General features: G+C 64.0%; 3 protein-coding genes across 3 annotated transcripts; 2 read left to right on the top strand and 1 right to left on the bottom strand.

The window, feature by feature from the left end:
• The first annotated feature begins 107 nt into the window (after nt 1-107).
• CHLNCDRAFT_32075 (hypothetical protein) lies at nt 108-2,912 on the top strand. The gene is made up of 9 exons (XM_005845863.1): nt 108-456; nt 607-690; nt 796-873; nt 965-1,056; nt 1,206-1,361; nt 1,471-1,594; nt 1,731-1,912; nt 2,023-2,135; nt 2,279-2,912. The coding sequence occupies exons 1-9, from the start codon at nt 199-201 to the stop codon at nt 2,491-2,493; spliced, it is 1,302 nt and encodes a 433-aa protein (XP_005845925.1). The 5' UTR covers nt 108-198; the 3' UTR covers nt 2,494-2,912.
• A 92-nt stretch (nt 2,913-3,004) lies between these two features.
• On the bottom strand, nt 3,005-9,647 carry CHLNCDRAFT_53651 (hypothetical protein; the record flags this gene model as incomplete). The annotated part of the gene is made up of 19 exons (XM_005845750.1): nt 3,005-4,234; nt 4,354-4,428; nt 4,535-4,669; nt 4,785-4,849; nt 5,038-5,116; nt 5,315-5,421; nt 5,601-5,703; nt 5,831-6,369; nt 6,504-6,636; nt 6,833-6,928; nt 7,058-7,113; nt 7,269-7,392; nt 7,598-7,854; nt 7,976-8,246; nt 8,442-8,551; nt 8,742-8,921; nt 9,032-9,188; nt 9,398-9,486; nt 9,602-9,647. 19 exons carry the CDS (start codon nt 9,645-9,647, stop codon nt 3,005-3,007), a joined length of 3,852 nt encoding a protein of 1,283 aa, XP_005845812.1.
• Nucleotides 9,648-11,014: 1,367 nt separating this feature from the next.
• Nucleotides 11,015-13,435, top strand: CHLNCDRAFT_25519 (hypothetical protein; the record flags this gene model as incomplete). Its single annotated transcript, XM_005845862.1, has 7 exons — nt 11,015-11,530; nt 11,615-11,716; nt 12,133-12,355; nt 12,499-12,581; nt 12,706-12,880; nt 13,062-13,152; nt 13,297-13,435. Coding segments are annotated over 7 exons (1,329 nt in total), but the record flags the coding sequence as incomplete, so codon positions are not given.
• Nucleotides 13,436-13,501: the final 66 nt, after the last annotated feature.

Genomic DNA, 13,501 nt, shown 5'->3' with positions numbered 1-13,501 from the left:
GCGACGCTGCATCTCTGCCAAGCTGGACGTGGGAGGTTTCACCTCGCGAAGCCTGAAGCGCATTGCATCGCCCCAAACACGCACGATTGCAGTTGCGCTCAGCCTATCACCCATCCCCCGGCGTGTCGACGGGCTGCGCTGCCTCACAGGGACAGCACTCCCCATCTCCCCCCACTTGCACAAGCACCTGCACGCTCAATGGCCATCCTCCTCGGCGCCAGGGTGCAGCCTGTGGCAGTGGCAGCCACGCCGGCTGCCAAGCGCCAAGCGCGGGGCTCGACGCTTCGGCACTGCCAGCCCGCTGGTCTGGCCGCCCTTCGCCAGCGTTGCGCCACCAGCCGGTGCAGCCGGGCGGCCCTGCGCACCTTGGCTGTGGCCAGCACCGACAAGACGGAGCCGGAGCACCCCTACTTCAGCGATGACTGGAAGGAGTACAACCGCCGCTTCCAGCGCCCGGTGCGTCGGCTGCTAAGGGCCTCTCCACCTCCCCGCCCCGAGTTTGATGCTACTGGTGTATAATGCAGCAGTGCACCGTCGGTGTTGCCCGATCTCCAGCGTCGCATGCGCTTGCAGTCTAACTCGATTGCCAGAAATCCCGCTGTACAGGTGTTTGACTTTGAGCGCTGGAAGACCCATCGCAGCTCCAGCCGTTACCTGCGCCACGTGCTGGGCATTTTCGACTCCAAGATTGTGAGCAGGGCCTGGCTGCTATTGCATCTGCATGTCTTACCCACAGCCTGCTGCAATTTTGTGTGTTGCAAATTTCACCATGGCTTGCTGCCCTGGCTGCCACAGGTGCAAGGCCTGGCCAAGCCCTTGGCCTACGTGATGACTCTGGCCACCGGCGTGGCCCTCTACCACACGCTGGCAGAGGTGAGCTGCCACCCGCTTCCACCCTGTTTCCACGCAGCAACTTACTGGTTAGGCTGCCGAGTTTTGACACGCCTGGTGCCGTCTGCCGCAGGCTGGCTACCTGACTGATGTGCCCGACCTCAAGGCCACCAACGCGCCCTTCGGCCTCACCTCCTTCGCCCTGTCCCTGCTGCTGGTGTTCCGGTGAGCGCTGCTTCAGCAGGCCAACACGCCGCTCTGATTGATGCCGGTGAATCTGCTCCCCCAGTCCAAGAGCCAAGCCCTTTTCTTCGAGCCCATCTCGACTCAGTTCCTCCCGTCCTGCTGTGTTGTCCCCCACCATCTGATCGCAGCACCAACACCAGCTACCAGAGGTGGGATGAGGCGCGCAAGATGTGGGGCTCCATGGTGAACCGCAGCCGCGACTTCACCCGCCAGGCTCTGGGCTATGTCCCTGAGTCCCAGCCTGAGCTGCGCTCGATGCTGGTCCGCTGGAGCATCGCCTACCCGTGAGTTGGCGGCTGCTCTCACGGCTTGCTGGCCTGGCCTTATCTGGCCTGTGCACGTGTTGTAACTCACCCGCTGTTTCTCAATCACCCTGCTCCTGACGTGCTGCAGACGTGCGCTGATGTGCCACCTGCGCCCTGGCGAGAACATTGAGGAGGAGGTGAAGGACATCCTGAAGCCAGAGGAGGTCAAGGCCCTGGCTGCCTCCACCCACCGCCCCAACTACTGCATGCAGGTGCATTGTGGTGCTGGTGACATGGCTGGCTGCTAGTGGGCAGCCACTGCAAATACATGCGCAAATTATATAAGGTCCCACAGCTGATGGTTGCTCCTGCTTACTGCTGCCGTCCTGCGACTCTTGTTTCCTCCAGGTGCTGACTGCTTGCCTCAAGCAGGCGCAGCTGCCGGCGGCCGTCACCAGCAACCGTGACAGCTATGGCGCTGTTCCTGCGGGTGCTGCGTACCGCATGGATGAGAACCTGACCGTATACTCGGATGTGACTGGTGGCTGCGAGCGCATCCTGCGCACCCCCGTGCCCTTGTCCTACACCCGGTGAGGGCCCCATCTTTCTCACGTGTTGAGGCACAGACCTGCGTGGTTTGTTGCCCACCTTGGCCATCACCCGCCCACCTGCCCTGCTCCCTTGCCTCCCTGCTTTGCAGCCACACCTCTCGCTTCATGATGATCTGGCTGACCCTGCTGCCCTTCACTCTGTGGGACAACTGCGGCTGGGCCATGCTGCCCATCACCTTCATTGTTTCCTTCCTGCTGCTGGGTGAGCAGCAGCAGCCGGCTTCTGCGGTAGCAGCCCAAGTATCCTGGCAGTGCATGCCGCTGACTCGAAGCCAGCTCGTGAGACGCCCCACCCACCACCCACTTGGCAGTTTGTTGAGCATACTATCACCGCGCCGGTTGCAGGCATTGAGGAGATTGGCGTGAGCATTGAAGAGCCCTTCACCATTCTGCCGCTGGAGACCATTGCCCGCACCATTGAGGCCAACCTGCGCGAGCTGGAGGCCACCCACGGCCCCGCCACCCTGGGCAAGGCCGGGCCCGGGCAGGTGAATGCCACCGAGCTGCTTTACGACATGATCCCCAGTGCTGCCAATGGCAGGATCTCCATCAATGCATGAGGACCTCACAGGCTGAGGATGGCAGGTCGCCTACAAGAAGCACTGACAACTACGCTACATGCTGCGCCAGGCTGCTTTGCTGAATGGCTTTGTTTCGTTCCCATTTCATTTGGGCCGTGCTGTTCGTTTCCCAGTAATTTAGGTCAGCAACATTCAATTAACCAAGTTGTATCACGGTGTGACCGCTATCTAGTTTAGCCCCTGTTGCATTCATTCCAGCTCCCAATTCCTTCACTGGCCCCTTCTTTTCTGCTGTCCTGTTCCGTTCCTGGAGTTTGTGTGCTGGTTAGCCACAAATCAACCAACTGATCACCGAATTATCCCAGTACACAAATCTCTTACACTTGCGGCAAAGAGTCTTGCGCGCAATTGAGTGAACACTGAGTGTACTAGTCCTCCACCTGTAAACTGAGCAGGTCGCGGCAAGCAGATGTTGCTCGACAGCCCTTGTGTGGTGGCTCCTTACAGGTGCAGCATCACCAAGTGATGCAATGTTCACATAACACCCAAGTCACTCATAGCGTGGCCGCCCGCCACGTCCTCCCCTCCCTCTGCCACCGTCTCGGCCACCCCAGCGTCCTTTGCCGCCGCCGCCAAAGCGGCCGCCCATCCTCCCGCCCCGGCCCCCAAAGCCGCCCTCGCCATACTGTTGCTGAGGCGGACCGCCGCCAAACTGCTGCTGTGGGTGATACATGGGTGGGCCAGCTGGCGGAGGGAAGCCTTCCTGAGGAGGCTGCTGCGGTCCGCCTGCCGCAGGGTATTGAGATGCCATGGGCAGCGACTGCTGGGGAGGGCCGCTGCTGGCGGAGAAGCCGCCGGTGTGGCGCGGTGGCATCATGCCTGCTTGCTGCTGCTGGAATTGTGGTCCCCGCATGTCGAACTGCGGCTGAGGTGGCATGCCATACTGCTGCTGTTGCCCTTCCGGGGCATTCAGCTGCGGCTGGTAGGGCTGCATGCCGTGGGGCAGCACATACTGCTGTTGCTGCTGCTGTGGGGGCGGAGGCTGGCTCATGCCCGGCTGCTGCAGGGCTCCTGCCCGCTGCATGGGACCCATGGGCCCGGGGGCTGGCGCTGTGGAAGCAGGAGGCGGGGCAACAGAGGATGCCAGCTGCTCCGGCGGCTCCTTGCCGCCCTCCTCCTCAGAGCCCTCCCAGCGAGACCGCCGCTTTTTCGCCTGCTGCAGCTGTGCATCCTGCTCCTGCTGTGGCAGACGTTGTGGCAAACCCTGGCCCTGCTGTTGCTGTTCTTCTGAGCCCTCCCACCGCGACCGCCGCTGCCTGCCCTCTGCATGCTGTGCGCCCGCGTCAGGCACGCCCGCGGCAGCTCCCGGAACCACAGCAGCGGGCGGCAGGCTTGCCAGCAGCTGCTGCAGCTGATCCATCTGGAGTGACGGCGCGGCCTGCGGTGGCGCCCGATCCATTGGGCCCGACAATGGCTGCTGCTGCTCAGGTGCAGCTGGGCCCACACCCAGGGCAGCGGCCAGAGCACTGATTGCTCCAAAATCGAGCCCTTCAGGCAGTGCAACAGGTGGTGCTGGCGCTGCCGCTGCACCATCCTGCTGCTGCTGCTGCTGCTGTGGCTGCATGCCAGGCAGCACTGGCGGTGGCGGCAGCACCGGTGCTGAGACTCCAGGTGCTGCCTCGCCGGCTCCTGGTGCTGGCTCAGCCGCTGCCGCTCCAGGCGGCGGGTGCACACGCGGCCGCTTGACAGGGCGTACAAAGTCATAGGGAGGTCGCCAGTCCTGCACGACCATAGCACCTGGCTGGTTAGCAGGGAGTGTGGTCAGCCAGCCCCGATAAAGGTTGCAGGTTGCTCCTGAGAGCAGCCAGCTGGCATCAGGACCACTGGCGCGCCGCTCACCCGTCGGTGGATGATCACCAGCAGCAGCTGGTGTGGCCCGATCTGGTTACTGCCGCCGGGGAGCAGTGCCTCCACCTTCACAATAGACAAAAAGTGCACAACCACACAGCGAGGTCAGCACAGGTGCTGTGAAAACAGTGGCTGGCGGGCACGTTCCGAAGTCAACGCCGCTACACCGCACCTGCGAGCCTCCTGCACTATGTGTGGCAGTCAACAGGCGATCGGCGATGCCACACGCGGGGAGCAGGTACGCCTCCACATCCCGAGACGGGGTGGCAACCCCGGTGCGGCCGCGAGCGCTGTACTGGCCGATCAGCTGCAGGCAGCAGGTGAGGTGTGAAATTCAGAGGAAACCATGCGGGCACCATATAATGTACCACATGGCATGCTGGCAAGCAATGATAAACTACCAGCTGGGAACCAGCACGCACCTCCTGCAAGGCCGATCGCTCCTCAGGCTGGCAGTCGTCAGCAGGGGACAGGAGCCCCAGCGTCACTGCAGCAAACAGCCAAGCGCCAGCAGTAGAGGAAAAAGGAACGGTCAGCCAACAGAGCTCTGCACATTGTAGGCAATAGGGCCCTGGGAAAGCTGCCAATGCAGGGCGCTTGCAGCAGCGTGTGCAGCTCAGGAGTGCGCTGCACACCCATGCATGGCAGGTACTTGCCACGCGCTGGTCCGCTCACCGGTCCTGCTGCGTGAATGGCGCAGGTCAGTCAGGAAGTTGTCCAGCTTCTGCAGCGCCAGTCGACCCTTCACCTCGATCTGCAAGCAGTGCACAGGCACAGGCAGGTCAGCCAATGCCCGGCACTGCTCAGCTCCGCTTCACTACGTCTCCACATATGCGCGATCGACTCAAATGTACACCCTTGCTGTTGCTGGGTAGGGGTTTGGGCTGCCCAGATGCACACGCAAGCACCTCAAAAGATCACAGTAAAGCCGCGGCCAGTGGCCACTACCCACCTCCCGGTCCCCCAGCAGTGCCGCCACGTCACCAGACCCGGCCAACGCGTCGGCAGTCAGCAGGAAGGCACCCACGCCTGGCACAAAGAACTGCCCCTCCCACACGCCTGCAAGAATGCAGAAGGGCATGGGGATATAATGGTGGTAGGAAGACATGGAGGTGCGGCCTTGGAGATTAGAATAGCTGGCATCTCATCTCTTTAAAGTGCACTCCACAAGAAGGAAGCCTCTTAGCAGTCCATGCTTCACACCCAGCAAGGCTGCCCAGGCGAAAAGCAGCACGCACCCTTGCCAAACAGGCAGGACGGGTCCACGGCGGGCAGCAGCAGGTAGCGCAGGGAGTGGGGCGACCCGGGATCCACAGGGCTAGGCAGCGGCTGATCGCCCAACTGCAAGGCAGCACAGGACAAGTGTGATACATTAGGTTAGGCAGGCGCCAGTAGCATAGCAAAGGCCTCCTCGCCAGAGGAAGGGTGGCGAGGTGACTTCAGCAGAGACATGCTGCGCCCTCCTCACCTCTCGCGGCGACGGCAGCTCTAGGGGCGAGGCATGCTCCCGCCGGTGGTGGTGGTGCTTGAGCTTGTGTTCGTGCTTGCCCTCTGCCCCCTCCTGCTTGGAGCCAGCGTGCAGCGAGTCAAGCGACCCAAGCAGCTGCATGCCGCTCTGCCGCTCCTCCGCCGTCGCTGATGCCGCCGCAGCCTTAATGGCGGCCCAGTCCAGCGCCGGTGCCGCTGCTGCTGCGGGCTTGGCATCATCTTCCGCGAAAGCGGTTTCTGGGTCATACTCTTCATCACCGCCAGCTGGCGCCAGCTCAGCATCCATCGAATCCGACACACGGTACTCGCTGCCCTCCCCGCCATCCACCTTGCCCAGCGGCCCAGACGCCCCAGCCCCCAGCAGTGTCGACTGCTGGGCCCCTCGCGGCGACGCCGCTGGCGCGCTGTCAGCCGCGGCCGCAGAAGCGGCACCCGCTCCTGGAGAGGGGCTGCGCTTGCTGTGGGCCGCCGGCTCGGGCGTGGGCTCCCGTGCGGCCAACATGCCGTTGTCTGCCATCACTGCAGTAGGCAGAGCAATAGGCGCGTGTTGCTGAGGGAAGCAATCGCCGACTTTCGGGGCCTGAGCAGCCATGCACCGTGTTTGCATCACCAAATGCAAAGTAGGCCGCAGTCGCCTTAACCCCCACACCCACTTGAGGCAGGGATGGCCAGCTTGTCCCGTGCATCCAGCGCAGCAGCAGTGGAGAACTTGGCTGCTGCCTCAGCATCCAGCACCGACATCTTCAGTGCCTCCTCCTCCTTGGCCTTGCGGTATGCCGCCAGCTCCTGCGGTATGCCGCCACCAGCAGCAAGGGCAGATGAAGAGGCACGCAGGACAACAGGGCAACAGCGACAACAACCGACCTCACCATGGGCTGTCTCTACTTCCCCAAGCCTAGCCCGTTCACAAGCCAAATCCCCCCAACCACCACATGTGTGTGTGTATGTGTGTGTTATACATCACGTGACAGTTGTCACAAACCTTGTTTGCCAGCTCAGTGGCGGTCATGCGCACAAAAGCATCGGGGGCAATGTCTCCGCGCAACACGTGGGCCCGCAGGTCCGGGTTGTGGGCATCCTGCGCTTGTGGGGAAGCGTGAGGCGGTTGGGAAATCGCTCCTGAGCCCGCCAGCACAGTTGGCAACAAGCTGCCTGAAGCGGAATTGCAGAGACACAGAAGTACCAGCAGCATGAGGTGCAGGCTTACCTTGAGATTGAATTGCAGGGTGCGAAACTTCTGCTTGTAGTCCTTGGTGGTGCCACCTGCAGGAGGGCGGGTGGGGTTGGTGGTGGTGGAGGAAGGGCAGCAGAGAGTGTGGTGGGGCAGTGGATGCGGGGGTCAGCGTGGACGCCTGCAGCCGCAGGCTGTATGCCTGCCTGGGCAAGCCACAGGATCTAGACCCCCACTGGCAGCTCACCATACAGCTTGAACAGGGCGGCCTCCACAGCCTCTGCCGTTGGCGCGGGCTCTGGTAGCCTGCCGGCCTCGCCCGCCGCCTCCGTGGCCACCAACTCCAGCGCTTGCTGGATGCCGCCACGCACCTGCAGGGAATGCCGCAGGCAAAAGGGCAACGGTGGGCAGCGGGCCTGCTGCAGATGCATGGCTGCCAGCCTGCCGGGGCATAGTAGCCCCCAGGCATAGCAGCCCCCAACGCTGGGCGCCCCATCGCAACACAACCCATCATTATGAACGCTGTGCTGCCCCCACCAACAATTCCCGCTGGCCCCGCCCACACCTTACACCCACCTTTTGCCGGAGCTCCTCCTCGTTCTGCCCTGTCGACATGCGTCGGCCCAGCTCGCGCCCCCCAGAACCCTGCCGCCCATAGAACGCTGTCGACCCCGCCTCCCTGTGCCCCGCCGCATTCCCCGTCACGCGGGCCAGCAAATTGCGCGCAAACGCCTCTGCCTCCGCCTCCTCATCATCCTCGTCCATTGCGCCTGCCACCGCCTGCTGCCGTTGGCGGTGCTTGCGCGCTGAGGCGGGCTCCTCGTCTGATGATGCTGCAGGCAAGGCAGGCGGCAGCAGGTCTACACAAAAGGCAGGCGACCCGGGCAGTGCAGGATGCAGGACGGATGCACGCACTTGCAGCAGGGTCCAGGCAGGTCCGTCCGCCAGGCTCACCGTCCGCCGCCGCTGCGGCCTGCACAGCCGCCACGGCCTGCACGGCAGCCGCCACACCCGCCGCCGCCTCTCGCCGCCGCCGAGGAACGGGCTGTTCCGCGGCCGCCTTCTTGGGTGCCGCTGCCGCGCCACCTGCCAATGCTGGAGCCGCGCTCTTGGCGCTGCCTGACCCTGGCGCTTGCTGGCGCTTCTGCTGCGCCTGCTGCCTCTTCTGTTTGCGCTCCAGCTCATCGGCACGGAACCCCAGCGGCTTTTCGTCGTCGCTCATGTCCTGCACAGCACGCAGACGCCCACACAGCCAGCACCGGTGAGGCGCAGCAGCAAGGGCAGGGCGTACAGGACAGCGGCGCTGCTGGCGCGCGACTCGGTGCTGCAGCAGAGCAGCGGCCAGTACGCCTCGTACTTCGTGCCACCATCTGCCCCCACCTGTCCACCCGTCCCACATTCTCCTGCTGCCATCACCCACCCGCATGATCTCCCGCTTCTCAAAGTCCTCCAGGTGCACCTCGTCATCGGAGTCCTCGGCGCCGCGCTTGCGCTTGCGCCCTGCCAGCTCCCCGGAGGAGAAGGACACATCTGCACGGGTAAGGCAGGTGGCAGGAGAGGTGCAGGGAGGTGGGAGGCACAGCAGCGCGTCCTGCGGCTGCTGCGTGCCCCCTGCCAGCGCTGCCAACCGCCCGTTCCAGCCACCTCGGCAGCAGCTGGCGGCAGCCCTGGCCGCCTGTGCCAGGGGCAGGAGCGCAGCGGGCTCGGCCTGTGCGCTCACCAGAGTCGCTGTCCTGCACGGCGCCGGCATCCGCCTCCTCCTCACTGCCCTCGCCCTCGCCGCCCTTGCTGCCGCTGTCGCTGTCCTCCAGCGCTGCGTCACCAGGCTTGCGCCCGTAGTAGCGCTGGTCCAGCCCAATCTCGCCGCTCTTGCACTTGTGACCCACGGGGCGCGGCTCCTCTGCGGAGTGCAGGCGGTAGAGGCACCAACCGTCAGCAGGGCGCCTGCCAACAATACACACCGCAATCCGGCTACTGCATGCAGGACCGTGTGTCGCGGGGTTCACTCACTGAACGCAATCTGGCCGTCCCTTATCAGCTCCTTCAGGTCACACTCTTCCGTCTCCTCTGTTTCGTCGTAATAAATGGTCGCTTTCGCGTTCTCGATATCGCAACTCGTGACCCGGCCCTTGTACCACGTGCCATCATCTGGCCACAGCACATAGACCTGCAGGCATTGCCCGCCAAAGAGGCAAGGCCGGTGACGCTGTAGGCTGGCCCTGCTGCATCTACCGCACATTCTGCCCTCCTGGAATCCACACATGTGCTTGGTGGCAACAGAAGGGCATCGCGCGTGTTACACAGTGAGGCCGGGTGGTGCTGTCGGCGCCGCCGCCGCCAACGCCACGGTGGCGGCGGTAGGGCCGCTCCACGCACCGTCTTGCTGGCCAGAGACTCCCCAATGTCCCCCTGCCGCAGCAAACGGTACACCTGCTTCATCTTGTTCTGCCGGCGGCTCCCCACGTCTGCATGGGATGGCAGGGCGCCAGCGTTCGCGAACGCCAGCTTGCACGAACGCCGGCCCGCCTCCACCTAATTGAACGCTTAACAGGGGGTGCGCAGGCGCCAGGCCCCACCCACCTGCACCTGTGGAGGCCGCCTTGGCCAGCCTCCTGCTCTCTGACATGATGGGTCCTCAGTGCGTGCGGTCCATGTTGCGAGAAAGCGGCGCCGCGGTCGAGACGGTGCAAGAGCAAGGCGGCGGATGAGCTATCGATGGAGACAGTGCCTGCTGCTGCACAGCTTGTGAGATGCTGATGATGGAAGTCGAGGCATCTGATCAAGCCGCCATGGCGCGCGCCAAACATGCCAGCTGGGCATGCCCCGTTTTTCCTGGCCTGCTGCATGCATGTTGCAAGAGCCACACTTCGCGACCATCTCTGCACATCTTCGCTTAAACAACTGTAAACCGCGTGGCCGGCTCGCCGTCCAGCCGGCCACAACCCGCCATGGCGCAACTCAGCAGCAGGCTCAAAGGCTTGAAATTCATGCAGAAGGCGCAGAAGCAGCAGGAGGAGGAGCAGGCACAGCAGGAGGACGCAGAGGTGCGGGAGGCTACACCGGCACGAGCGGCGGCGCGCCGCCAGGGCCGTGGCGTGCGCGTGTGCTCCTGGGCCTTACCTCGTCCCCACACCCACTGCCCTTCCCTGCAGGCACACTGGGTGGTGGAGGGGGCGCGCACGCGATGCGTAGTGATTGCCGAGGGCGACCCGCCGCCCGGCGGTGGCGCCAGCAGCGTCGGCGCAGTGGGTCGCATGAGCTTTGGCTTCAATGCCCAGACGGACCAGCTGCAAGCAGAGGCGGCAGAGGGGGAGCGGCAGGCCACAGCGGCGGCAGCAGAGGCGGCCAACCCGGGGGGCAAGTCAGTGTCGGATGAGGGCATGGCGGTTAGCCTCGGGCAGCAGCGGCAGCAGCGGCCTGACGGCCAGCAGCAGCAGCGCGGCCATCACCACAAGAAGCATGGGCAACATGGGGACGGCAGCCAAAGAGGCAAAAAGCAGCGGCGTAGCGGCGAGGGCGACGAGCGGGACGGCCTGCCCAAGAAGACGCGAGGGCGGTATTTCTAGTTTAATGATCTGGATGGTGTTTTTATCCTGCCAGTCGCCACCTGCTGCCTATTGCTGTTTGTAAGCTTCTTCTGGCGGGCATTGGTGCAGGGAGCGCCGGCGCCCGTGCGCTGAGCTGGCGACTCTGCTTTCTGTTGCGCCGTTGTTGCCTGTTGCGTTGTTTACTCGCGTTCGGGGGCACATGGAAATCCCTGTCCGTGCATCTGCACTGCGCCGGTAGTGGCTGGAGAGCCACCACACTACCTACCTGCCACCCCATTGCGCCTGCTGCGGTGGGCGGTCCCGCTTTCCATCCTAGAGCGGCATCCGCCACCATCAGGAGCCCTCCGAGGCTGCAACAAGCTCGCGTGTATAGATCTCTTGCAACTGAACGCCAATGCGAGTCGGAAACACGCGTGTCTGCCGGCAGAGGCTGTTGGCCGGCCTGATGGCTCTGCTATCAGTGCTGGGTGGCGCGCAGGCGGCGGTGGACCTGGGAGATGCTGGCGGTGGCGGAGGTGCGGGTGCGGCGAGCACGGTGCCGTGCAGCCAGCTACCCGAGCTGCAGCATCTGGCGCTGCGTGTGGCCATTTTGGGGAGCTGCAGCCCCACGGCGGGTGGGGCAGAGCTGACGGCCCAGTCGCTGGATGACGGCGCCAGCGCCGCAGCAGCGGCCAGGGAGCCCACCGAGCACTGGATTGCGGTGTGGCGGCGAGCAGGGCAGGGCCAGGAGCAGCAGCAGGGCGGCACCGACCTGAGCGGCACAGCCTGCACCGAGGGCGCCACGCCACGCTCCGGCCGCTTCAACGCCAGCTGCACGCACCGCTACGCCTCGGCGCTGCACGGCTTTGCCGCGCGCTTCAGTCGCCGCCAGCTGGCGCGCTTCCTTGAGGCCTATGCCCACCAGCTGCGGAGCGTGGCGCTGGACGGACATGTGTCACTGCGGGGAGCACGTGCCGGCGCCGTGGACCTGCGGGGCGAGGGCAGCCGCCGCCGCCGCGGGCTGGCCGCAACGGAGCAGGTGGGCGGCGACACGCCCAACGCCAAGCTGTGGGGCCTCGACCGCCTGGACCAGCTGTCGCTGCCGCTGGATGGGCGCTACGAATATGCCGCCACCGGCAGTGGGGTGCACGTTTATATCATGGATACGGTGAGCTGGGCTTGGGGACAGGGGCTTGAATTGGGTGAGCGAGCTTGGCTGGACGAGCGAGCTCGGCTGAGCTGAGCTGTCTCGGCGCGCTTGCTGGACCTCGCAAATGGGCGCGAAAGCATGCCAGGCGTATCTGTCGCACCAATGCATCGGGCACATGCTGCAGCGCTGCTGAATACAAACGTGCTGTATCAGACATGGCAGCCGCTTGTCATAGCGTGTGTCGATGCCAACCCTGCAGGGCATCCGTGCCACCCACAACGAGTTCAAGCACTTGGATGGCCGCCCTGGCAGCCGTGCATCAGAGGTGTTTGCGGCCCCCTCTCTCCCATCTGAATACAGCGACCAGGGTGGGTGAAGGGAAGGTTTGTGACAAGGAAGGGGCAGGCAGCTGCTGTCATCTGTTTGTCTTACAGAGGATGAAATATGACTGCACCCTACAAGAAGGTCATTTGGTGGCCAAGCTGTATGATTCGGCTGATGGAATGATTGATGGCATGAGCTGGCTCGCACTACATGCAGACTGCGAGGGGCATGGCACGCACGTGGCGGCGGTGGTCGGCGGGCTGACATACGGTGTGGCCAAAGACGCCACGCTGCATGCCGTGCGCATCTTGGACTGTGAGGGCAACGGCGCAGGTGGGCAGCCAGGGGAGGCACTTACACTGCTTAAACCATGCATCTCAGCACCGCTCGTGGTGTATTGAACGCATTGGAGGCTCGCGATAGCATCTGCCCACAAGCCTGCTGACCCTGCTGCACCATCAACCCCGCCGCCGCAGTGTCGGACGTGCTGCTGGCGCTGGACTGGCTGAAGCAGAATGCGCTGCGCCCTGCAATCGTCAGCATGTCGCTCGGAGGTGCCGTGCCCTGCTGCTGCCATCTGCTGACAAGCCGCACACTGTTGCTGGTGCTTTCAATGCCTTGCCCCTCATATGCAAATGACCCTCCCTTGATTGGTCTCCCCTTTTTCCATTCTTGCAGGCGAGGTGCAGCTGCAGCTGGATGAGGCGGTGCAGTCTGTGACTGAGGCAGGCATTCATGTGGTGGTGGCTGCCGGCAACGAAGACATGGATGCCTGCGACAGCAGCCCCGCGCGCGAGGCTACCGCCGTCACCGTGGGAGCCAGCACAGATGGAGACCAGCGCCTGTGGCTGTCTAGGGGTGCGCCCGCTGGGCAGAGCAGGCCGCGGGCGCGGCGAAGGATCTTGCGCGTCAGCAGAGGGGGATGATCTCCTTTCTCGAACAATGCCAGATGCGTTGCCTGATGCTCATTACGGGTGTGTTGCTGCTCACGTGATGGCTCTCCCTGACAGATGCATGATGCATGTGCGTGCCTGCGCAGGCAAGGGCTCCAACTATGGGGAATGCATCGATCTGTTTGCCCCAGGCACCAACATCCTCAGCGCCGCCGCCAGCTCCGATGATGCGCAGCAGTGAGCGGCGGCAGCACAGCTGGCTGTGCAAAAGCAACCCCGAGCTGGCAGCTGCGCTGGTTGTGCGCACATGCTCCGCAGCCGTCCTATTTGCTTCTCCAACTAACCTGGCTGTCTTGCCGGGTCCCCTGCCACTTCATGCAGGCTCCGCACCGGCACCTCTCAGTCGGTACCGTTTGTGGCAGGCGTCATGGCTCAGATTCTCCAGAATGCCGGCGGCACGACACCGGCCGCCATGCACCGTCGCCTGACCGCCAGCGCCGCCGCGGACAAGCTGAGCGAGGTGTCGGGCAGCGGCTTTGCCACTCTGGAGCAGGTGCGGGAAACAGCGCTGCCGGGCGAGGAGGCA

The sequence above is a fragment of the Chlorella variabilis genome, assembly GCF_000147415.1.
Source record: "Chlorella variabilis unplaced genomic scaffold CHLNCscaffold_16, whole genome shotgun sequence".
NCBI classification, from domain to species: domain Eukaryota; kingdom Viridiplantae; phylum Chlorophyta; class Trebouxiophyceae; order Chlorellales; family Chlorellaceae; genus Chlorella; species Chlorella variabilis.
The sequence above is the reverse complement of the archived record's forward strand: the minus strand, read 5'-3'. Positions and strand labels throughout refer to the sequence as shown.

Excerpts from the sequence above, each read along its gene's own strand:
- CHLNCDRAFT_32075 (XM_005845863.1), top strand. The coding sequence starts at position 199 with ATGGCCATCCTCCTCGGCGCCAGGGTGCAGCCTGTGGCAGTGGCAGCC. Across the intron at positions 874-964 it reads TCTACCACACGCTGGCAGAG|GCTGGCTACCTGACTGATGT; the intron begins GTGAGCTGCCAC and ends CGTCTGCCGCAG. Across the intron at positions 1,362-1,470 it reads CGCTGGAGCATCGCCTACCC|ACGTGCGCTGATGTGCCACC; the intron begins GTGAGTTGGCGG and ends GACGTGCTGCAG.